A 23,859-nucleotide genomic window follows, 5' to 3' on the forward strand; every position below is an offset into this window, starting at 1 on the left:
GAACAAGCAGCTTGCAAAGAGAGGTGCCAAAGGGAAAAAACTAGACAAAAGCACCAGTGTCAGGGATTCAAGAATTAACTATACATTTGGAGCAGACAAGACTTAATTTGTAGGTCACATTTACACTGATCCATACAAACATTTAACACAGTATGCAGAGTATTTCCATTTCTGGAAAGTAAATTCAACCTACCGGTAAGTATTTCACCACTTTAAATCAGTTATTATTAAATCTCAAACTGAGAGAAAAAGGGTTATTGCTGTTTTTAGAAAGTAAACAAGATGAGCAAACTTTAAATGCAAAACAACAGTTTTATTGCAATACACAGGATCTTCTTCTGCTGTGCTCATTGCCTGCCAGGCACATCAACACACTGGGGACAGGCTGGCACCAGAATACCATGAATGTGCATCGTGAAGTGAGTGAAAAAGGTGATTATCAATGAGCCCACCTGGACTCAGGTAGGCCACGCGCTGGTCCAGAGTTCACTTATCTTCAGCCGTTTTAATTTAAAACATAAACAGAGGCCTACCCCAAGCAAAAAAGGCATGTTCTCAGATAAAGCAAGCAATGACGACAAAGCAGAGAAGTACCTGCACAATACATCCGCATACAATCAAAATGGAATTTTCTTTAAGGAAGCAGAAACATTTGGGAGTCAAGCATTCATCTTTGTTTCAAAGTAAATTTTTGGCATCTATCCTTTAACCGAGTACTAAACTATTATTTAGTAAAATTGACAGGTTTTATGTAGTCATCCAATCAGGATCCAGCAACATAAAAGGTGGCACTAGTGGAACTCCCTGAAACATTTTCCATTGGTGAGAAGATCTATTCACCCCCTTCTGACTGAATGCCTACACATTAAAGATTTAAAATGAGCACCTTGAAATTTGAGCAAATGTCTGATTTTTTACTCAAGGATTTTCGTTTCACATCAATCACTGTTTAAAGCTGAACATTGTACAAGCACTCGGATGTCTTAACCATACTTGAGATGCAAAAACGTTTTTCAAAATGACAAACTGTGCCTTAAACCAAACTACATCTACAAACAAACTGTGAAATTAGTAACCACAATACTGAGATTGATAGTGTCACAGTTAAAGTGATTAGGTAATAGCGAGCCTGTTGATTGGTGATTGAATGATCGCAGGTTTCATTAAAGAACAATATGACGAATTGGACAAAGAGCTGGAAACCAGAAATAGGGCTCAAAGTGCATGATGTTGAGGACAACATATTTGAATAGGAATCTGGTGAGAAGAACAAAAAATCCTGCTCTGCGTTTAGATGTACAGGTGAAATAACCGTGGGGTGTTGGAATGAAAGAAGATTAACAGGGGAGCAGACAAGGAGCGTATGGACACAAACAGGGAGTAGAGATGTGTTCAGCTCATCAGTAGAATACCACACTAGACTTTCCTCCAGGGGGGTTGAGGACCCTGTTGTGAGAGCGAGGCTTGGGTCCCAGATGAGGCTCGTGGTTCTTCAGCTCACCAGTCTCCTCTTTCTCAACAGGAGGTGAAGAAGAGAAAGAAGGGGACTGGGGCTTGGGCTCAGGAGGGGCCGAGACAACAGCAGGCTCTTCTTTGGCTGGAATGGGAGCTGGGGGGGCAGCTTCCACCTTCCCTTCAGGTTGGCTGACCTTGGCTTCAAGTGCTTGAACAGGAAAAAAAAGAAAGCCTTACAGAAATGCCAGAATAGAATTTTATCCTAAAAGTAACAATCTATATCTATCCATCTAAGAAAAAGGAAGACCCAACTATTTTCTAATGCCTGTGATCTACATAACAAGACTCTTGAACAGAGGTACTTTCAAAGCTACAGCGAGTAGGAAAATCCCCCCAAAAAGATTTCACATGGACATTTTCCTTTATGCAACTTACATGGTGATGATTCAGGTCCCACACTTAGATTGTCCTGTAAAATAAAATAAAGAATATCGATATAGCATAGTATCACAATATTTTCCACGGCAATACTGTATCGATACACGGATGCAAAGTATCGATCTTTTATTATATAGATTACACATGAGAATTTAACGTTTTGCTACTAGAATAATAAAATTGCTTTTTCAGCCCACTATATGGAAAACTGAAGGTAGATGAATAAACAGCAAAATGCATTTTTTTTTTTCCTTTTTAGATAAAACACATGTTGACAGTTTTCCTTTGGGGACATTATTTGAAGTTGGGAAAGGGGTAATAAATTGCAATATATCGCCGAATATCACAATATGTTTAAAATCGCAATAATATTGTATCATGACAAAAGTATTGTGATAATATCGAATCGTGGGGCCTCTGGTCATTCCCACCCCTAGTAATCACTGAAAAGGACTTAACACAGGCCCTCTTCTTCATGCTACTAGAATAAAGCTAAAGCAGCTGCTCAAATTCTGGAAAACAGTGCAACTTCCATGACCAAGGGTCCTATCTAACCCCTAAATGTGCTGCATTCCTGCAGCGGCGTGGCCACCGGAGCAATCACGGCCACTCAAGACAACGCTTGTGATTCCACCAGCCACGACACACAGCGTCTCCCAGAAGCGTCTCTCTGCTCCGCTAAAAATACACACTAGGTCTATTTTTGATGGAGCAGCGGGTGTCGCACAGGCCAGGCAGAAAGTGGATGGAACAGCTCGAGCATTTGGTCATTTTCAAAATAAACACTGTGCAGACTCCTGTTCGTGTATCACTAGTACACCATTTTAACTAAAACACAGCAACAAATCTTTGCTCCATGTTGTTCATTGGACATTCACTGGACTAAATGAACTACTACTACTACTACCACCACCACCACCACCTTTAAAAGTATGTTTACATGCCTTTCCAGGCTGCAAGTAGACAGTTGAATGTACAAATACCACCACCAACCTCAACATGTTTACAGAAAACCTTTAGGTTTGGTCTCAGGAGTCTAAGCAAACAATACTCTGGTTGCACAAACACTATTGACCTGTGGGGAAGACAGACTGATACTGGACCCTAACTGCACAGTGGTAAGTAGACAAATAATATGTATATATATTTTTATATTTCTTTAGAAACTAACTTGTTGGTGAGCTAAAGAGGGGAAAGGAATAATATAAAAATAAAAAATAAAGTAAAATCCAAAGTCTAAGTGAAATATAAAATGTAGGTGCATGGCCTACCTTTGGCTTATTTGGGTGGCTTCGGTTCTGGCTTTGAGCAGGTGCACTCTCTGCAGCACCGAATATGTTGCTGGTTGGGCCACCAGGAGGTTTGGGTCTCTGTTGCTGAGCTGGAGGTTCAGGTTCCCCAAATATTCCACTAGTCTTCCCACCTACATAAAGTATTACCAAGATGTTTGTTAAGTTTTGCAGCAGTGACAGCGTAATCATGACACTTTTGATTGGCTAGTGGACTGCACTGTGCATTTGGTGGTCCTGCAGATGTATGACACTGTGGCTGAATCTACTCTATGGTTATGAGATTAAGAAATAGATTGACATAGGAATGGTGCTTTTTCATGGCCGGTCCCCCCCCATACCATGCACATAAGAAAATGATAGTGTCCCATACTGTACACATTCTACAGTGGCAGCAATTCACTGACCATTTAAGGGATGCCAATGCCACAGTGAAAATAAGCCGATATGGCAGTCAGGGTGACTCGGCAGTCCCTGTCTGAAAACTCAGACCCTTTTTCAATACTGAACAAAATTATAAAACGCAACATGTACACAAAACGCTTACTTCTCTCAAATATTGTTCACAAATCTGTCTAAATCCGTGTTAGTGAGCACTTCTCCTCGTGGCACATCAAGATGCTGATTAGACAGCATGGTTATTGCACTGGTGTGCCTTAGGCTGGCCACAATAAAAGGACACAAAATGTGCAGTTTTACTGTATTGGTAAAGAGCCAAATGCCATCGAAATGTGAGCATTTGCCCACTCAAGTCGGTTAAGACGAGAGAGAGAGAGAGAGAGAGAGATGGACCCTAACCATAACACCAAATACTGACTGGTTTTCGGACCTGGCCCACACTCCCCAATACAGTAAAACTGCACATTTTAGAGTGGCCTTTTATTTGGGCCAGCCTAAGGCACACCTGTGCAATAATCATGCTGTCTAATCAGCATTTTGATATGCCACACCTGTAGGGGTGGGAATCACTAGAGGCCTTACGACACGATATAATCATAATACTTATGTCACGATACGATATTATTGCGGTTTTAAACATATTGCAATATACTGCAATTCATTAACTTTTTTCCAATCTCAAATTTTTCCCCAATTTCAAAGTATGTCCCCAAAAAGAAACTTTGTCAAGATCTGTTATATCTAAAAAGATACATTTCTCGGTTTGTTCATCTCACTTCAATTGTATTGCTGCAAAATCAGATTGTCAAGCAGACAAACTGACCAACACATATATAATAAAAGATCGATACTTAGCGTCTGTGTATCGATACAGTATTGCCACAGAAAATATTGCGATACTATGCTGTATCGATTTTTTCCCCACCCCTACACACCTGTGAGGTGGATGGATTATCTCAGCAAAGGAGAAGTGCTCACTAACAAAGATTTAGACATATTTGTGAACAATATTTGAGAGAAACAAGTCTTGTGTACTTAGAGAACCGTGAAAGTGTATACTGTAATTATCACATCATAGTAACAGTTTTCACACCCTGTTTTTTACTGGCCTGCCTCTGCACATCAAGCCCTGACAAGCTTGTCTGACCTGGAGGATTGGAGCGTTTGGGTACACACTGGGAGTCCTCTGCTGGAGCAAAAACTTTAGAGGCCATCTTATTAGGTCTTCTTGATGCTGCAGAGTCATCTTCATATCCACCAAAGAGGTTACTGGAGCCACCTCCAGGAGGCTGCAACACCCTGCAGGAGATGAAAGATTACAGTACCGTTTATATAGGATCCTATACAATGTATTCATCCAAGTCTCATTTAAATCAATTACCCTGCGCAGGCACTGGCAAAGACAGACTTCAAATAGAGATAGATGATTTTCACCGGTTTACTTGGAATCATAACTAAAATCATAAAAGATTAAAGTAAACACGTCAAAATGAAAGAGTGGACACTAGCTAATGTATTAAGAGAACCGTTGAGTCATAGTTTCATGTTTACTGAACGGTAAGAAACATTTGCACATTTTGCACTCCAACACACAAAGAGGACAAATAGAAAACAGAAAGTAACTTGGGTATAAATATGGTATGCTACAGAACATCCGACAACTTGAGCCAACGCAGCCAAATTACAGGTTATTTGATTATATATTGGGAATGGCGCCACACGTCTTGAAAACTCTAGCTAGCTAGTTAGAATTGACGCTATAGTTTCTCAAAATACGTTAACTGTACCATTTTGCAGAGCTGACCCAATAACTGACGCTTTCGAGTCAGTAAGAGGAAACGGAATCTGCCCTAGAACAATCTGGCCGCAACGCCGTTGTTGTCGAGTACAAAGAAGAGCAGTGAGTGGCTTTCCAACACTTCCGCAGGCGCAGCGGACAACGCCTGGTCGGTTAGCTTTAAAGCTAATTCTTGACTCTTAACTTTGCTAACGAAAGACAACTCAACCTAAGCTAGCTCGAGTTGAGCTCCAACACAGATGTTTGGCTTAGCGATGTGCTAGCTTTATGTTTGAAGGCATTAGCAGAAAAGTGACGAAAGCTCCTATCATATAGCTAATGTTAACGTTAACCTACGTTAAGATAACTAACATTAGCTATCTGACCGAACGACTGCCTACCCTCGAAGTAAGTCAATGTTGGCCATTTCTTACACAGATAAACAAGCTACACGACTATATTAATCACCTTGAACTTGGTTTTGTACCAGTATCCAACCCTTGAAACATGTTTGTCGAAGTCATAGTGGGTTTTGAGCCTTCAAGTTTCCGAAGACAACTTCGTCAGTTTGCCAACTGGACTGGAGAAAGTTCCTCCTGTTTGCGCATGCCCAGCCAAACTCCGTGGTGAAGAATTTAAATCCACCCAAGGATGACGAATATAACTGGTCCACTGTCAATCTGATGCGGTACGCTCGTTTCATTTCACCTGGTACACCTCAAGAAAAGATTGATTAAGTATCCATTGCGTGAAGTATTTTGAGACAAAATTGTTCTTTGAAAACAAGAGTAATGAAGCCACTGATTTGTGTGTTACATACTTTAGCACATGCGATATTCTAAACATGTCGTATAGAATGTAAACGAATAACTCCGCCCTGCTGGTCTGTCACAGAGCCGATGCACTTTGTCTGAACAAAAGCAACGTGGGCTTAATCTAAGATTTGGTACTGTAACTGTTATTGAATTAAAAGCCATTTGTACCATATTTTGTGTGCTTTCTAGCTGGCGCATTGTAGGCCAATGTTTTGTTGACAGCCCTAAATATCAGATTCTGATTCCGCTAGCCGGTTGCTTTTCGGCGTACGCCAGGATAAATTATACTGCAGCCTCTGTGTTCCGCCTATTGATTTGATCGTCAAAATGTCAATCACTTTCTGGGCGGAATTTATTTTTAGAGTGCCAAAAACCTCAATTGCATTAATCCAATCTTGTTGAAATAACGATTTATTACTGAGCAAAATGTTAGATTATTTAAGAGTGAAACTGGTTTAAAACTTAAAAAAAAAAAAAAAATATTGGAAAACGTATCCGGCATGACAGGAAAATAATGGCAATTGGTCCATCGCAGGGTTTCTCTCACTAACAATTGGCGGAGCCGTCTGTCAATCAAAATCTAACCGTCGTCCTCGTGTATTTCTGACCAATCATAGGATTTGTTTTTGAGTTGTAGTGGGCGTGCCTAAACGCGTGTACAATCGAACCGCAGGAACTGTCATCTGTAACAAGCTGGACGGCTGCCGTCAGCTAGGAATGCTAGCCTGTGTTTCGATTGGTAATACCAACACCAGGCTTACACTTCAGGTAATTCCTAAACTTTGAATAATGTTATCCATCTAACAAACTGTTTGATGCTCTGCGTGAATTAGTAATTATGTTACAAGCAGGGTTTGCAACGTTATTGCTTGTTTGACTGCAGTAGCGTTGGCTAGCCAACAACAGCAGCCATGCTAAGTACCACGTTATGTATGGAGACTCTTGTATGCATGTAATACAGTTTATTACAACGAAGTTAACGACAACTGTTAGTATAAATAACATGCTTATTATTAACTATTAACGTTACCACGTTGCACTTCTAAAGTAATGTCAACCTTCTAGTATTATACCAAACCAGTGGTTAGACTACTCACTAGCCTGCCAGGACAGGGTCAATAATATAACTGTGAAATCAGTGTTATGCTGTAAAATTTTAGATTAACATGAAGCTACGGTGAAACGATATTTTGACGTTGAGTATAGATTAAATTATAGTTACATTCATATTTTAACATTACAATGACTTGAAGTTGTAAGATACCAAGGAGCGCAAATAAACTTTACCAATTTAGGGCTCTCACTGTTTGATCAGTTATACTTTGTGGCTGATGGGATCTGAGTTTTAGCGTTTCGATGACAATGTAAGGCTGTGAGGGAATATAGAAAAGGGTCCCTCGTCATTTTCATACTCAAGCTATCATGTACAATTCACCTTTTTTGTTGTTGTGTGTAGCTTTCTCTTGCTGTCATCCCTCTGCGCTGCCACACTCCTGATTGTTCAAAATAAATAGATTAGTGGATAACAATTATAAAAATCGAGCAAACATAATATTATAAATTGTATCATGTTTACACATCATAACACTGTTTTTAAAATGTTATACTCCAGGTCTTAATGTGCGCAAGGCACATGGTTATGGCTTTGACGTATGATTTAAGTATTTGTATGAGGCGATAATGTTAGAGCTGTGCAAATAGAGTGTATTGTCACAAAGCCTTATAATTGCAGGATGTATATGAAATACATTGTTTTGCAAACCTCATTTCTAAAGGCGATGGTGACGTAGTGACAACCAAAGTCCACTTGCATACAGGTTAATAAAACTATCTTATCAATTCAGATGAGCTTAACTGACATATGCTACAATACGTTCTAATTCACTGCATGCAGTAAAGATATATCTTATTTGCCAGTGGTTTTATAGTTGTATTTCTTGTTGCAAAGAATCATTGAGTAATGTTGTTGCTGATAGAAAACAGTTGAACTGCGCAGAGAGTTCAGCTCAGTCGAATCAGGAGCAAGAAGAGGGCAGAAAGCGGAGAGAACGGTCTCGGTTTTATTATGCTCAATTTGATCAGTATTTGCCAATCTAACCGGTCGGACTGATGGTGAAGAGAAAGAAGACGTCGCCTACTAGCGAAGAGCACGAAAATGGGTAAAATTATGTTTGAAATAAACACTTTATTTAGAGGTCGAATGCACCGAGGGGTTTCGTTGTCGTTTCTGCAGGGCGCTAAACTGAAAAGCGCTCGCATTTGAATTTAGTTGAAATTCAGCCTAAAATATTGGCCATTTGAGCCGAAAGACACTTGGTAAAACACCGTTGCCACTTACTCAACTATTTTGGTTGTTGAATATAATTTATCTCAAGACGTTAAATGCATATATTTGGTGTTGTTTTGTCGGGACTGGAGAGGGGATTTGAAACAAACAGCGGCGGCCATGTTGAGAGACAGAGAACGTCGTCTTTAGAAGTTAATTTTGCACGCCGCTTTTCTCCTAATGTGACAAATTTTCCCTAAATGTGTTTTGGCAGCATGACACTGGGCTCCAGGGAGGGGATCGGTGTCGATGGGAGGAGGAATCCGTCCAGAAAGCCCGAGGGTTGCGACGAAGAGGAGAGCGGAGAGCAGGCGAGCGAGGAGCGCAGTACAAAGGGAGACGACGGAGTGGAAATTCTTAATCCATCAACCACGGATCTGAGCCCCGGTTCAGCTCCGGTTCTCCCCGCCTCTCCGCCGAACCAAACCGGGCTTGGCTCAACCCAGCATTCCCAGACCTCAGCGGAGCTCGCCCCTCCGTGTCAAGACCAGCATCATTTTCTCCGATCAAGCGTTCGACCTCCGAGCAAACGCATCCGGAAGGATTCAATCGGCTCGACCATTAATGGGCATGGCGGGGCAAAATCGAAAGGTACGGAATATGACCAGCTCATAGAAAAGTGTGTGCATAGGTGGGATTAGCAGGGGGTCTGCCCTCAGCTGTCACTGTGTATACTGTTTGTAGTTTGTTTATCAGTGGTGGCTAAACTGATGCTGGTTTTGTTGCTGTTCCCTCTGGGCCACTAGCTGGGTTGTACTTGTAAGGAGGAGAGTGGCAGACCAGAACTTAAATTTAATTGAGATCTGACTATTTCCATTTAACATTTCTTGAAAACGTGCCAATATGGCTTTAAAAACACCGGAGCTGTTATGGCTGTCATTATCAAGTGAGTGTAGACCTCTAAGCATGGAAAAGATAGCAGGACCGGAAAGCAGCATTAAACAGTTGCTCCGCTTTGATTACATTATTTTTAATTTTTTGTCAGCAAATAGAAAAAAACAGCAGGATCAACAATTTCATTAATCCATTGATTCAAACATTTTGTGTTTTTGTCATTTTTAAATAATAAAAAAAAATCATTATGTACAATGTATCCATAGCCTACATGTCATCACAAACAATAGTGATTATGCAACAACCAACTGAAATGCCTAGTGTTTCATTTTCATTTTTAGCAATTCTAGCTAGAGATAACCTAAGGCTCTCGGGCTTTACTGACTTTTAAACACAACAAAGGATTTGCCTCGTCGATTATTGATCACAAATAATGATAAACACTAAAGATAGATGAGACGATGGGGCAGGAGCAACAATGTCCAGTATGTTTGAAACTTACGCTGATGTGGCTTCTATTCATTTGAAAGCCTGATATTAAAGTGATACATCACCAATCAAAAACCTACATCTTCCTTACTCAAGATTTCTTTTTCTCACACAGATTTAGTGAGGAATTATTACTTGTTTTAGGGTGTATAATAATGCTGCTCTGTTAATGACGGTATCAGATCAGACAAAACATTTACAGTGTATTGATGAGTTTGTGTGCTCTGACAGGTATGATTGGATTCATTTTGTTGTTAGAAAGAGAGAGGGACTGTGATTGTTTCATCAAATTTAAATTTAGATTGCCAAAGTGTTGACTAGTTGACAGAGGAAGCAACTGAGACATATCAAGGTTAGTACGTGTGACCCACACAGATATTTGTATTTGTAAATGAACACCCATTTTGGCTGAAAATCTACATTTGCCTTAAAGTAGTGCAGTGCTGCAACAGCAACTGCCTCTGTGCTTGGGTTAGTGCCTCTGGCATTGTGCTTTACGCTGGGGTAAACTCAGCCATTGGAGAGTTGGTTTTGGACCTATGTACTGTAGACCCGGCCGTAGGGACTGATTGCTTTTCCTGTCTCCTTGCCAGACCTGAACCACAGAACGGGAAGCTCTGCAGGTTGTGGGCAGTGTATTGGCAGTGGTTGGCTTTCTGTGCATGCATTTTAACATCTCCCAAACTACTACAATTGTATTTTTCTTTCCATGCCATACAAAACAACCCAGGCAGTCAACTAAAACGTTTGGCTCAATCCTTTTTCATTCTGATATTAAATTTGTGTTTTTTCACTGAATGTTTCTTGACTGATGGATTTGTGGGCTCTGTGTAACACAGGGGCAGAGAATGGCTCGTCCTCCCAGGGGACAGTGGGACAGTCAGGGCCTGTGTCAGGCTCCACGGGGGGAGTGTCGAAGGCCTCCAAGGGCCAAGGGTCTGCTGAGAAGGAGGAGCAATCTGGTAACCAGAAGAGGGCCCGTCGGCAGTGGGAATCTTGGAGCACAGAGGACAAAAACAGCTTTTTTGAGGGGCTCTACGAGGTAAAGGGTAGAATCAAATAGTTTAAAAATGGGCACTAGTGTATGCAGTGTTGGCATTTATTTTTGACATCTTATACTCACCTCTAACTACTCTGGTTTCCAGCATGGGAAGGATTTTGAGGCTATCCAGAACAACATTGCAATGAAGTATAAGAAAAGAGGCAAGCCAGCCAACATGGTGAAGAACAAGGAGCAGGTTCGCCACTTTTACTACCGGACCTGGCACAAGATCTCTAAACACATTGACTTTGCCAATGGTGAGCTGTCGGGTTGGAGGGTAGAATAGTATTTATTTCTTAGAGTTGGAGCTCCACATATAACTTTTTCATTTCTTTTTCAAAATATTATCGTACAACTTATACTACTCATCTTGTCTTACTTATCCTGTTATGTCCATTAGAAATGTCAGTAAAGTTAACATGGCAGTCGTATGTCTTTGAGAGCTGAAAGGGGCTTTTGTTTATATTATACACTCTGTATGTTATGATGGGAAGACACATTCATTTTGTCTGATCATACATATATATATATGTATGTATGTACAGACTTATCCCAAAACATATGTTAAAAAACCTCTCCAGATAAGCTTGAGCACCTCTTCACTACAAAAAAAAACCTCTGTGTCACTGTCGTGTGTTATCTTTATTTTGCATAAACATGTCTCCTGCCTTGCTAGTTACAGCACTGTTGTGACTTGTGCCACCTTTCCTTCTCAGTGTACTCCAGAGTGCTGAAGAAATCCTCTCAAGAACTGTATGGCCTTATCTGCTATGCCGAGCTCCGCAAAAAAGTTGGAGGGCGTAAGTGAGGCTGCACACGTGTTTGAATGCATGTCTTTTTAAAGTGTTTTTCTGCTGTTTCTTTGGGACACAAGGGATGTGATTAAACGCTGCACCCTCCCAGTCATGGGGGACAGCGGCTCCTGAGGGATGATGTGGTAAACAGCTCTGTGTTTTGTTTTTTGTTTTAGTAATGGATGATAAGAATGTGGCAAAGCTGAACGAACTAATCCAGCAAGGGTAAGTTGGTAGTAAAATAAAAAAACAAACACATTTCCCACTCATACTGTTTTTAATTACAGGTATTGTGTTTACATACACACATCTGGGATTGTCAAGTATGCAGTTTTGGGATTTAAGTGCTATATCACAACACATACATGCTTTAACCCTCAGTATGAGTTTTTCTTTTAAAACATTGTATGATATGGTATAGTATAATATTACTGCATTGCATTACTGTTTTGTCAAATGTTTTTGGTATTTTGTTTACTACTAGTATGTTCAGCTTATTCTGTGATGTGTAGTATGTGATCCAGCAAAGTTGTCCCTAACATTGAATATTTCATTGCTGTTCTGTCTGTTTGACCAGAGCCACCACCGTGCGCTCCAAAGGGAGGAACTTGCGGATCAAAGCACCCATGTGCCGAGCACTGAAGAAACTTTGTGATCCAGATGGTGAGCGTGTGATGCACAGGCCTCCAACACATACATAAAAAGTAAACAAACATCAGGGCTGAAAATACAAACCATGGCGATGGTGAGGCACAGGGTTTGTGGTGTTGTGGCAATAACTATGGCAGCGCGTGTGGGCTCGTGGCGTTTCCTTGGTAACTCTGTGGGAGCAAATTGAGGAGCAGGATGGAGATGACTGGTCTGATCGACTGGCATCTGCCCCTCTGTTCAATAACATCCACCCACCAACCTTAGATAAAACATTTTATTTATTCAAGGATGGAAAATTAGAATCCCACTGTGCATCTGACAACTTTCTCATGTAGTCAGTGTTTTGCAAAAAATCTTGGCAAAAGGCATTGTACTTGTATGTGCTGTTTCCTCTTCAGTACTACCGAGTTTGGCTACTGTCTTTTTGTAGCCTGGTAATCCAGTATTTCCCACACATAGACTAATTTGTGGCGGTGCGCCACAGAATCAACACCGACTGTCACATATTGCGTTTCGTTATTCTTTTTAAAAACACTTTTTTTTTTTTAACGTTATTTAAAACATGCAGTGTATTCGTTCAGCTGCATTTCCTTTCCCTGCTCTCCCGCCATCTCTCTGTCACTCATGCGTCTCTCTCACATACACACACACACACACACACACAACACAGCCCCTCCCCTCTGTGCACACCGCATCTGTCTCCATAAAAATGAGATCATCCGTGGAAGCATGGCCTATTTGGTGCAGAGTAGATGGCCGGCGAAATCTGTATCGGAGTGGCAATCGGGAGAGTCAGGACTTTTCCCAGTGGGCCGGTAGTGTTTCGAGGCCACGAGGGCCGGTCTGATAATAGTTTAAACGTTGCAAGTTCTTAGCAACACTATCCGACGGCCTGGTGTGTGAGCACTGCCCACTGGTCAAACTGTGTATCCTCTGCTCAACCTGTATGGCAGGCCGCAGCAGCCTCTTATTTCAATACAAACATAGGTAACACAAGATACTACAGGTGAAATAAGTTACTTCCTTTTCTCAATTTGGCCGGCTGTGGCATAAGTTAGCTTGGCAGTCTGTTCCAATGCGCTACTTGCATTGGGCTAGTGTGGATCGTGTTGCTCTGCTGTGTGTTGTTCATTCATTCACCGGACGATCTGTTGAAAGCGCGCATACTCTTTCTCAATTCAACTCAATTGCACTGTCAGCTGTATTGTACTGTCATGTAGTACTTCTGTGGTCTTTAGGTTCAGTATTTTGTTGTGCAGTTGTAGAATTTTTTGTGACTTCATACTCTTACAAAATCCCTCTGACTAGGCGCCTGCTCTCGCTTTTCAGAAACACACAACCTTTTCTCCTGAGAGAATTTTTTTTGGTGTTTCTCAATTCAGTCTCACTGTGTCTTTGTGTCCCTGCAGGAGTGAGTGACGAGGAGGACCAGAAGCCGGTGCGTCTACCCCTGAAGGTGGCAGTGGAGCTCCAACCACGGAGTAACCAGTCCTGGGCCCGCGTTCAGAGTCTAGCCCACAACCCTCGCCTCAGGTTAGACTTGCCTGTTAACTAATGGCTGAGGAGTTAATTACCAACAAACACTTTCAAAAGCATACCATATGACATCACAATAATTTCTTCATATTTAGCTTGAAAGCAGACCTCCGAATTTATTTAATCACCAGAATTAGTTTGCAGCCATATTCTAATTCCCCTGTTGGCGTCTTCAGAATGCTCTGACACCTCACACTTGAGTTGGATAGTTTTTAATAATGTAAGAAAATACAAATTCACAAATATCCACCTTTGCCATTGTTTTCAGGGTCAATTTTCCAACAGCACAGCTCAATAATTCGATGCCTTTTGGCAAATGAATGCCAGTCCATATTTTGTTTGCAACTGAAACACTGCAAGACTATAACATAGGATTGCCAAAAAAAAACTATTAAAAAACGTATGTGTGCTTTGGAAAATGGTCAGCAAAAGTCCTAACTATATATGTATAGTATATTGTTAGTTGCCAGGATCAATGGCTAAAGTTAATGTGTATTAGTTTAGAATGAGACCTAAAAGTGCTATACGTGTTAGCCGCATAAAAACTAAAGCCCAATGCTGGTCTGCACCCTGTTACCACAGCAACTATCTCTTTTTGTGTCTTCTCCAACCCAGGATGGTGGTGGAGCTCCACAGGAAAGTCTCCAGCCTCATTGAGTATCTGAAACAGAAGTGGGCGTACCATGACCAGCGGATTGTATCCTTTAAAACAGCATATGATTTGCAACTTTGTAGAGCATTGATTGCATTTCAAAGAATCCATTTAATCAGTTAATGATGGGCTAAGGCTATGTTCACACTCAAAAAGGTCCTGAGCGCTTTTTTTTAAACAGCACTGCCGTTTTTTTTCCTGTAGCTCAGGGCGTCTTTTTGAATTTGAAAAAAGTTTAACTTTTCGTAAAAAAATGCCCCACGTCAAGCTCTTTTTTTGACAGCCGACCAATGACAAGCGGAGTCGTTTTCATAATAACAAGAAAAAATGGAGTTGGAGAACAGTAATATGACCGGGTGCTCCCTGTTCAAGGAATGACTGTTGGGGAACTCTCTTTGTTTTATCTAACGTTAGTATCACTGCTCCCTCTCTGTGTTCGTTTCTAGCTCCCTTCACCGCTTTGTTTTCTCTAACGTTAGCACCGCTCCACATAGCGCTCTTGGATACTGTAGCAGTAGCTGTTGTTATAGCAACAAAAGATGCTCTCGGCTGCTTTTTGGAATCAAAATGCTGTCAGCGTCTTCTTTTTTTTTTTTGACGTGATCATGGCCTAATTTTAAATTAGTTTTTTTTTACATCACTCTTTCATACAGTAATGTTATATACAGCTAGCTGCAAATAACACACTACAATATGTTGCACAATACAATATTTTTATTATCTTTGGTCAGTGATATTGCACTGTAAACATGCCTATTTCTTGACACAGTCCTTGACACTGATGTTTCAGCTTAAGAGTCTCATGGAGAGGGAGGCTCTGGAGGGCGGCCAGTCCAACACAGCGTCTCCCAGCAAATCCCAGCAGGATGAGCTCTTTCTTTTCCCCGCCGAGAGCAGTACTTTGACCACACTGCCTGGTGTGGCACGTGTCGTTCACTCCAAGGCCTCCTGCACTGTACACTGGCTAGAAAGTGGCAAGAACCGGCCTAATGCCAAGGAACTGCCAGCTGCTCAGATTCTGGGTATTCACACGGCTCCACCACTTAGGACTAGCACTAAATCTGGAAGGGGAGGCGTAGCTGCTGCTGGAGGTGCTGGCTCTTCAGTGACTGTATTGGGTGATAGTAGACGAACTGAGCCCCTTAATCCTGAGCCTTCACAAGACTGTTCTACAAAGGTAGAGGAGAAGAGACCTCAGTCTGTTTCAGTCCCTGCCTCCTCACAACAGACTGTGGCTCCTAGGGAAGAGGGAATTGGGATAGGGCCCTTTGAAGGGGGAACAACCGGTAGTGGTGTGGAGGCCAGTAGTGGTTTAGCAGTGACCAAAAGCATGGACAACTTGTGTAGTGGTACAGAAAGCTCAGCTGAGCAGTGCAAAGAGGAGCTGAACACCATCACCTCTTCCCCAGAGGGCAACCAGACTCCCCCAGCCAAACCTTCAGTGACTGGCTCAGAGGAGGGAATGTTGCAGGGATCTGCACCAGCAGCCAAAGAACGGGCTGTTGAGCAGATCAGAGGGGAGGGCTGGAGCGCCCGTGACGCAGAGAACGTCACCCTGGCTGAGCTCTACCTGATGTTTGGGAAGCCTGGCAAGCTGCAGCTGGAGTATGAGTGGCAGCCCATTGCAGCTCCTTTCAACAACCAAGAAAACGGACAAGCCTCGTCACAGCTCAAGCCCAACAGGACACACCGCGTTTTGCGCTGCCTGCTCAAGCTGGTTGCCACCGAGGTCAATCCTAAACCTTTGGTACGGATTAACTGTTTCTCACAATGTTGCTGCTGGTTGCCAGATACCCATTTTATCTTTTTATTTGTGAACACAACTTTTGAAAGTCATGATTATTTGTGCAGACTTGTTACAAATTAGAAGTTTAACATTTTAAACTTGGGCAAAAAGATTTCAATTAATTTGCGCAGCCCAAGAGAATGCATGGATGCATATTCCTGGATGTGGATTCATAAAATTGCATTGCTAAGTGAATTAATCCACAACAAAAGGTTCAACACACGTAAGTGTAATGTTGTATTTGTACAATGTCGGCTGAAAGTTAGCACTGGGAATGCAATGTGAATTATTTTGTGGCACGTGTAAACTCTAGTTAAAGCATTACATGTAAATGAGCAGATTGTGTCAACAATGTGTCTTCTTCTCCAGGCTCCAGAGCTATGCTCCACAGCTACATCACCACTTAAGACCCATCAAGAGGAGCAAAACCAGGCCCTCACACCTCCAGGGAAGGGTCCCATAGCAGGTGTCCGCAGCCCCAGCTTTGGCCGGCAGCAGGGGTCTATCCGAGGGGCCCGGTTACACCTGCCAAATACTGGAGTCTCAGGTATTTGTGGGTCTCTCACACATACTCTAAAGCCTCTACTACAGGCACTAAATGTGCATTCAATTCAGTGTAGCTGAATCCCATAAAGATTGTAGCTGCGGTTTTCAGCACAGTAGCTACTCTGTTTTTGCATAAACAAAATCTTGTTTGGGTTTAAATTAATTTGAAATCAATAGGATGTCAAAGAATGGTTATGATGCTTTATGATAAATCATATCTACTCCCAATTTAGCTGTGTTTGTTGACCCATGTAAGTCTGCCGATATTACTGATGTGTTTATCAATTTTGCTTGACAATGAGAAGTTATTATGTAGTGCAACTCCTTCCTGTCTAACTGTAGTGCAACTCCTTCCTGCTTCATAGGGGATTGTTTGAATACTTATTTTGTGTACTGTACTTGTACGCTGTGTGTGCGCAAAGAATCTCTGGATGCTGTTCAATGGCTTTATACATTATTCTCAAATAATTGTCCCTCCTCACGTACTTTACATATCTTGCGTGTTCCTCCCCTCTGCAGGTGGACGCAACCTGCCCCGCTCTCTGCTGGGGTCGACGGCGGGCAGCGACGGAGAAAGCGGTGTGTTTGCAGTACCCACCACACTGCCCCCCAACAGCTCACGGCACAACAGAATGTTTTCCCCCAATAAGGAAGCTGAGCTAGCCCTCAAACAGCAGCTCGACTCTATCAGTGTAAGACAGAGCAACGCATTCTTTTTTTTACACCAGTTGTACAAAGACTAAATTGGTACACCGTCCACAGGAATATGCACAAATGTTAATATGTATTTTTTATTTATTTTTATTTATTTTTTTACAGCAGTCAGATCTTTTTTCAAGACAGAGAAAACCTCGAAACCGACAACTTCGGAAACCACTTGTAGTTCAGGTAAGAGAAGAACGGAAGGGTGTTTTATCTATTCTGGAGTATCGCAGTGAACACCAACACGCCTCTGTCGCTCTGGACAGTAGTATAAACTGTCCTTTTGTAATTGCCCTGAACACAAATGCTGCCCATTATAGGGCTGCGATAAAGACTATGGAGTTAACAAAGTTCCTACAGGTGTGGAACAAGTAATACAAAACATCACAGTTAAGGCTTGAGAGTCTGTAACATGTACAAACTCCACAGTCCACATAGTCTGCTACGGTGGGGTTTGGATCGGGTTAAATGCTAACTTATGGGGTTAGGGAATTGGTTGAATACTTGTACTGTAAATGTATATAGGGCTTCTTTGGGCTATGCTATAAACTGCATTTAGTTCAGTTGCTTCTGTGTCGTCCACAGCGAACACTCCTACCCCGAACTACAGGAGATACTCCTCAGCATGTCTGCTCCTTCTCTATCCTCTCCAACTCGTCTGCCACAGGTACTCTTCTGTTCTACAGTACAATTTGTTGTGAAAATATAGAAATGTTTTAGATTGTACTTTTCCCCACTCCCTATAGCGTAATGTAAAACCGTTACCTGGTACGCTACGTCATCAGCGTTCTTGAAACTAGGTCCTTGAAAGTAGGTCCTTGAATAGGCTTATTTATGTGTAACACTCATACACTCGGCTAATGTGCTCTTTGTACATAATTAAATGTAATTTCTCTTTTTCAACAACAGCCCTGGTAATCTCTCGCTCTCTAACTTCCTGTTTCTTCCCTCAGGAACTGGATCTTTCCGGCCAATCCACACTCGCCTGGCTCCTTCCTCCCGCCCCCTCCTGTCCAAAGCTTCCACTGCAGCGTCCAGCTCTGCAGCGGCCAGCCAGCTCTCAAGTATGTACAGCTTTCATTATTTCATCTATTTTTCTGTTTGATTCAAATTTGTTCTTTTTTTCTAGATGGAGTATAATTGACATTATACTGTTGAAGTTTAATTTATTTTTTTTACATGTGTCCTTCACTAACTGGGCTCAACAAAACAGGAAGCAACAAAATTAAACCACTTAAAGAGAGTTCTACATTTTGAAAACTAAAGTAACTCTACATTACCAGTCATTTGGCTGATTTATATTTTGTATACCTTTTGTTCGGCCATCTCATAGAGTCGTAAGCCATTTTTGTTTTTACATATAAACTCCAGACTATGTCCGAGGAATCAGGTCCACGTAGCCCATCCAGGTCTTCAGCCTTGGATGTTTGTTTCTTCCGGTTTTGTGCGAGCAGCATGAAACTTCACACACAACCACTCGCTTGCTGTGCACATTCAACGCAATTGAAGGAGATTACACAGATTTTATACTAGATATTTCTACTCCCACATGATCTCTGTCAATATGGTTTTAAATAATTATTTTTTGTGCTGGAGTAAAATGACAAAAAGAACACTCTTCCAGCTACTCTCTCCAAGAGGAACAACTTGCTTTTTTCATGCTTTTCAATTTTGTATGTTGTTAATTGTTGAAGTTAAAAAATGTTGGTCCATCTCCACATGCTCAGTTACTGTTAATACTTATCAGGTGTGTGCTGATCCCTTGTGTTTCCAAACTGTTATTCCTCTTTCAGGTGCCATTGACCTGGCAGCGAAGTCTGCAGGTATCATCCCTGGCAGTCCCTGTCGGGAGCTAAATTCTCCCGCTGTTAATAACAGCACCCTGCTCGCCACCACACCCATTGTTGATGCTGAACCAGACTCTCAACTCCTCCAGCACAATGTCCCAGAGGTCAGCAGCACACACTCACATACACAAACTGGGAGCTTTGCTTCACTTGGTGTCTGCACTATACCTTCTTCTTCGGTTTTTATGTCTCCTCACCTCCACGTTAATGCTAAATGGCTATTCAGTATCTCAGTAGTTATTTGTAAATTAGCAAAGCTAGTTTCTGCTTACATACCACTAGATCAAATTTAATTTTAATGAGTGATGGATTCAGTGGTTATCATGCCCGGTCACTGAACACCACATCAATGCTGGTTGAACGTGGGACTGAATATTTGCGGTTCAACATGAATGCAGGTCACATCTTGGTAGAGTATACAGTAGAACCTACAAGGCTGCGGCATTTAAAAGGAAACTATGCAGTTTTTTTTAGCTTAATTAACCTTAACTGAACAGCTTCGGAGTCACTGGAATGGTTATGTGACTTGTTTTCGAGTTGAATGGTGGTCGTCTCGCTCCACCTTAGCGCCTGTGAGCGGAAAAATCACCCTTGCAACTTTCGGCCGGCGAGCCACCGGCCTCTAACCTGACTCCGCCAGATGGATTGCTTCGCATTTGCTCGGCATATCCATCTGGGAACTTTCCGTTGGAGAACTTTTGGGAAGGGGCGGAAATACTGGTTAGCTGATTGGATGATCTGTCTATCACCTATGTTGGTGATAGACGGGCCAAATCAACCAATCAGATCCACAAAGCGTATGAAAATACAACCACAAGCCCGCCCCTGCTGCTACAGGCAAAGCATAGCTCGTTAGCTCAGCATGCAAACATGTCGGTAAAGGAGATTTGCCGTTTGTGTAACGAGAATTTAGGAATAAAAGGAACCATTTCAGTTTCACGGACCATATTCCAAAAGAAGGATCCAAGAGAAAAAAAGCATTATCGAGCGGCTAACAGAATTAGGGCTACCGCTGTCTGATAATACTGGTTAGCTGATTGGATAAGCCATCTGTCTATCACCACCTAACCCACCTCAAAACCAACGCTGATTGGCCCTGTCGTTTGGCTAACGGCTCCAAATTTTCTCTGCCTCAAGATGCCAGACTGATCTGCGAGTGGAAAACTGGAGCTCGCGAGATCAAGACGGTCTCACGAGGCTAACCAGCCTCAGCATCAGGAAGTATCGCGTGATATCAGGTCTCGTGATGTAACAAATTGCTTCACGGCACTGCACACATACGGCCATTCAGGAACCGGCTAACAAGGTAGCGATGGAGTTTTTGCACACTATCGTCATGGCTGAGCCGGCAAATAAGAAGCAGAAAGCTAGGAAAGCATTGTCGGAGGAACAGAGAAAGAGGAAAACGGCAGACTGACCGAGCGAGGAGTCAGACACAAGTAGACGTAGGAGCTGCCAAACATCTATTCTGAAGCTGTTGGTGGGAGCTCTATAGAGAAACCTGTGAGAAAACACCGAAGAAATGGCCAAAACTGCATAGCGCCAGCATAGCATGATGAAGAATAACTACTTTACTGTGAGGGTGAAGTAGGACTCCATTGAGAAAGGCCTCAGTAATGTACTGCTTGTGCGTACGAAACAATTGTTTGGTACCCACAACATGGACAAGTCATGTTTTTTTTTTTTTTTTTTTTTTTTTTTTTTGCATTTCCTGTCTTTGCCTGGCCAGCTGGGTAGAAAACATGTTGTTGCTCTGAAATCTCATCTGTGGGGGGAAATAAAACCATAGAAAATCTAGCAAAGCAGCCCCAATTAAGTGTTCAACTTGTTCTTTTCACAGAATGGTCAGCCTCCAACGTCTCCTGAAGTGACCGGTGGTGGGGACTCTCTCCTCTCTCCACCCAGCGTAGCCTCGCTCCTGGACATCTCTCTCCCCGGCCCCCCCGAAGAGGCTCTAGCCCCCGGAGAACCTCAGACACACATCAGTGACTCCATCATCGAGCTCGCCATCAACTCTGCCCACTATGGTGCGTGTGTGTTTCAATCCCACAGTGGGGTAGATTTCTTTCTTTAAAAATGACAAATTGCAGTTAGTACTTGTAAATGTTTATACTGGGGCGCAGTTTTCTAATTGAGATGAAAAGTGACAAGTCAGAAAATTTCAATCCACACCAACAGCATTTGGTTGGGCGTTCTCCTGAGAGGTTGTGTTGCGTGTAAGACAGTTTGAAATATGGTGACAGGCAACAAACTAAACTTCTGAGACGTCAGGCTTATTGAACATTGTGTGTGTGTAATGGCTGTTTGCCTGTTCTGCTGCAGGCGAGGAGGCCGCTCTCTCTCCAGCCAAGCTGAGCAACAATGACGGCTCCAAACTGTTGGCCTCGTCTCCGTCAGTCAGCCCGTCCAGAGGCTGGATCCCTTCGCCAAGCCATGACCCCCAGTGGTACCCCAGCGACTCATCTGACTCCACACTGGGATGCCTCCTGTGTAAGTCTATTTCTCTCAAATAAATATACACATACTATTACAGATCTTCGTTTTAGCTCTACTGAACTCTACTGTGTGCTTCCTATCCAAAGAGTTGGTAATAGAAATGGAAGTTAAAGCCTGAGACAGACAAGCAAAATAATCTACAGACTGCCGGTCTCTGCTCCCTTTGTGTCCGAGACCTCTGTGCCTTCAAACTTTCATTCTCTTGTTAGTGCACAAGAACACTGACATAGCTGTAGACTTCCTCTTGCAGCAATGTCCCATAAAGACAACTTTCTTCATGTGTGCTGTCCCCTTTATTCACGGTCTGTCTCTTTTCCTTCCAGCCAGCATGGTCTCTCCTGATAAGGGCAAGCGGAACACCCTAACCCCCTCTGGTCCCTCCAGCGGCACGGCTTTGCTTGGTCCTAGCCTCCTGGACTGCAACTCCCATGATTCCTTTCAGTCCCGTGGCATTCCTGATGTGGCAGAAGTAAGTTGATCCCTTTCTCATTAAGGGATATGTAAGTAGAAAGAATGTTGGTATCCAGTCTTCTAAACATAGCAATTTTGCTATTTTTCTCTTACACTTGTCAGTCTAAAAATTGGCTTCCTTGTGAATAGTTTAAAATGTTGGTAAATACACTTGTTGAATTTTTATGTCGAGAGTTAGAGTTTGATACCACTCACATGTAAATATGAAGCTACAGTTGGCTTAGCTCGGCATAAATACTGGAAACGGATGAAACTGCTCGCATGGCTCTGTCCAAAAAAAAGGCATTTTAATATTTTTTCAGTTGTCATTACTGTTGTACATTGAAAGCTCTTTGGTTGTTCTCCCAGATGGACTCTCAGCTTGCTTGTATGATGAGTGAGAGCAGTGTGGACTACATCGCTCGCTTCAATGACCTGGCTCAGGAGCTGGCTGTGACAGAGCCCTCCATCCCACCACCCTGAGGAAGAGAGGACCTGGCTCCAACGGCCATCCGAAGGATACGACTTTGCTTTGTCTAGACGGTCAGATCTACTTTGGAGAAAAGACGGCTGTAGAGTAAAGGCCGCCCCCCCCCCCGCCCTGTTTGTAAAAGTGCAATAATGAGAGTGAACCTTTGACCATTGTTCAAAGTAAGTTTGAAACTTGTTGCTTTCACGGAACTGTTCTTTAAGTTGAAATGCCCTTTAAAAACCAACACTTCAGAAAAACAAATGCGTTTACAAAACACAACCTCATGTACAGGAAAATACTATGCCATATCTGAACAAAATATTTTCACTGATCTTTTATGTCTCTTCCTGCTCTTTGTGTGTTGGTCTGTCTTCTTCTCTCTCAGATTTAACCCCACAAAATGTGTAAATCCGCCAAAATGTGCTGTTTAGATCCTATCTGGTGACAAACAACTGCTGGGTGATTTTGAAAGTAATGGCAGCAAGAAAGAGGTTTAATGTGGTGAGATACTAGTTTCTTTTCAGTTGTTTTTGTGGCCTCAGTTGTGAAAGTAGATCAAAACACAGCAGGGCAGGTAGAAGTCAAATTATTTGATACTGCCCTCCATTTCACGTGCTCCTGATCACTTCAGGTTTTATTGGTTGAATTTTAGGAACATAGCCTGTCATGTGTGTTTGGAATCAGGTCTGTCATTTCTTACGGTCAAATGTCACATGCAAAATGGCAGCTTTTGTTGGTTGAGTTAATTAGCTCAAGCTACTAGCCTTGAAGTTTGTGCTGAAATCACATTGGAGTTCAATGTCCATCGCCAGTCGCTTCATGCAATTTTCATCACCTTTTAATACATTTGAGATACAGTTGAGATAATACCAATTGCAACAGTCTTCAGGGTTGGTTTGTTGTTGCATAAAGACATTTATTTTTGAACTTATTTTAAATAACCTTGTCACAGTAGTTGGGGTATTTTTCACTCAACTACTATTTACTCATTTACTTTAGCTCTTTGCTTGTAGCTCACAGCCCTCGTTAGTTCAAATGAAGAAGCGAGTCAAACTGTTTTCAA

The 23,859-nt window shown here is 42.2% G+C and overlaps 2 protein-coding genes across 5 annotated transcripts; one reads left to right on the forward strand and one right to left on the reverse strand.

Annotated features, from left to right (window-relative positions):
* Positions 1 to 292: 292 nt before the first annotated feature.
* Positions 293 to 6,035, reverse strand: jpt2 (Jupiter microtubule associated homolog 2). Of its 2 annotated transcripts, none has more exons than XM_028598721.1 (5): positions 5,827 to 6,035; positions 4,675 to 4,880; positions 3,165 to 3,316; positions 1,891 to 1,924; positions 293 to 1,663 (listed from the first exon to the last, which is right to left on the reverse strand). In XM_028598721.1, the coding sequence occupies exons 1-5, from the start codon at positions 5,880 to 5,882 to the stop codon at positions 1,401 to 1,403; spliced, it is 711 nt and encodes a 236-aa protein (XP_028454522.1). In that variant the 5' UTR covers positions 5,883 to 6,035; the 3' UTR covers positions 293 to 1,400. The 2 variants fall into 2 exon arrangements, with proteins under 2 accessions (XP_028454522.1, XP_028454523.1); XM_028598722.1 differs by having other exon boundaries at positions 4,729 to 4,880; positions 5,827 to 6,011.
* cramp1 (cramped chromatin regulator 1) lies at positions 5,974 to 22,920 on the forward strand. 3 transcript variants are annotated; one of them, XM_028598719.1, is made up of 21 exons: positions 5,974 to 6,046; positions 6,811 to 6,941; positions 8,714 to 9,090; positions 10,662 to 10,864; positions 10,968 to 11,121; positions 11,581 to 11,664; positions 11,835 to 11,883; positions 12,236 to 12,321; positions 13,719 to 13,842; positions 14,461 to 14,542; positions 15,288 to 16,244; positions 16,653 to 16,830; positions 17,349 to 17,521; positions 17,649 to 17,717; positions 18,117 to 18,198; positions 18,485 to 18,595; positions 19,325 to 19,482; positions 21,219 to 21,405; positions 21,701 to 21,868; positions 22,198 to 22,343; positions 22,694 to 22,920. In XM_028598719.1, exons 3-21 carry the CDS (start codon positions 8,715 to 8,717, stop codon positions 22,805 to 22,807), a joined length of 3,501 nt encoding a protein of 1,166 aa, XP_028454520.1. In that variant the 5' UTR covers positions 5,974 to 6,046; positions 6,811 to 6,941; position 8,714; the 3' UTR covers positions 22,808 to 22,920. The 3 variants fall into 3 exon arrangements, with proteins under 3 accessions (XP_028454520.1, XP_028454519.1, XP_028454521.1); XM_028598718.1 differs by lacking the exons at positions 5,974 to 6,046; positions 6,811 to 6,941 and adding an exon at positions 8,115 to 8,332; XM_028598720.1 differs by lacking the exons at positions 5,974 to 6,046; positions 6,811 to 6,941 and adding an exon at positions 8,406 to 8,489.
* Positions 22,921 to 23,859: the final 939 nt, after the last annotated feature.

This window comes from Perca flavescens, chromosome 15 (genome assembly GCF_004354835.1).
Source record: "Perca flavescens isolate YP-PL-M2 chromosome 15, PFLA_1.0, whole genome shotgun sequence".
NCBI lineage: Eukaryota > Metazoa > Chordata > Actinopteri > Perciformes > Percidae > Perca > Perca flavescens.

Bases quoted from the DNA above. Each gene is read 5' to 3' on its own strand.
- jpt2 (XM_028598721.1), bottom strand. From the start codon at position 5,882: ATGACTTCGACAAACATGTTTCAAGGGTTGGATACTGGTACAAAACCA. The intron at 4,881-5,826 runs GTGATTAATATA...CATCTCCTGCAG, and splicing joins GGTACAAAACCAAGTTCAAG to GGTGTTGCAGCCTCCTGGAG. The intron at 1,664-1,890 runs GTAAGTTGCATA...TTCCTGTTCAAG, and splicing joins GGGACCTGAATCATCACCAT to CACTTGAAGCCAAGGTCAGC.
- cramp1 (XM_028598718.1), top strand. From the start codon at position 8,283: ATGGTGAAGAGAAAGAAGACGTCGCCTACTAGCGAAGAGCACGAAAAT. The intron at 11,122-11,580 runs GTGAGCTGTCGG...TTTCCTTCTCAG, and splicing joins ACACATTGACTTTGCCAATG to TGTACTCCAGAGTGCTGAAG. The intron at 22,344-22,693 runs GTAAGTTGATCC...TTGTTCTCCCAG, and splicing joins GCATTCCTGATGTGGCAGAA to ATGGACTCTCAGCTTGCTTG.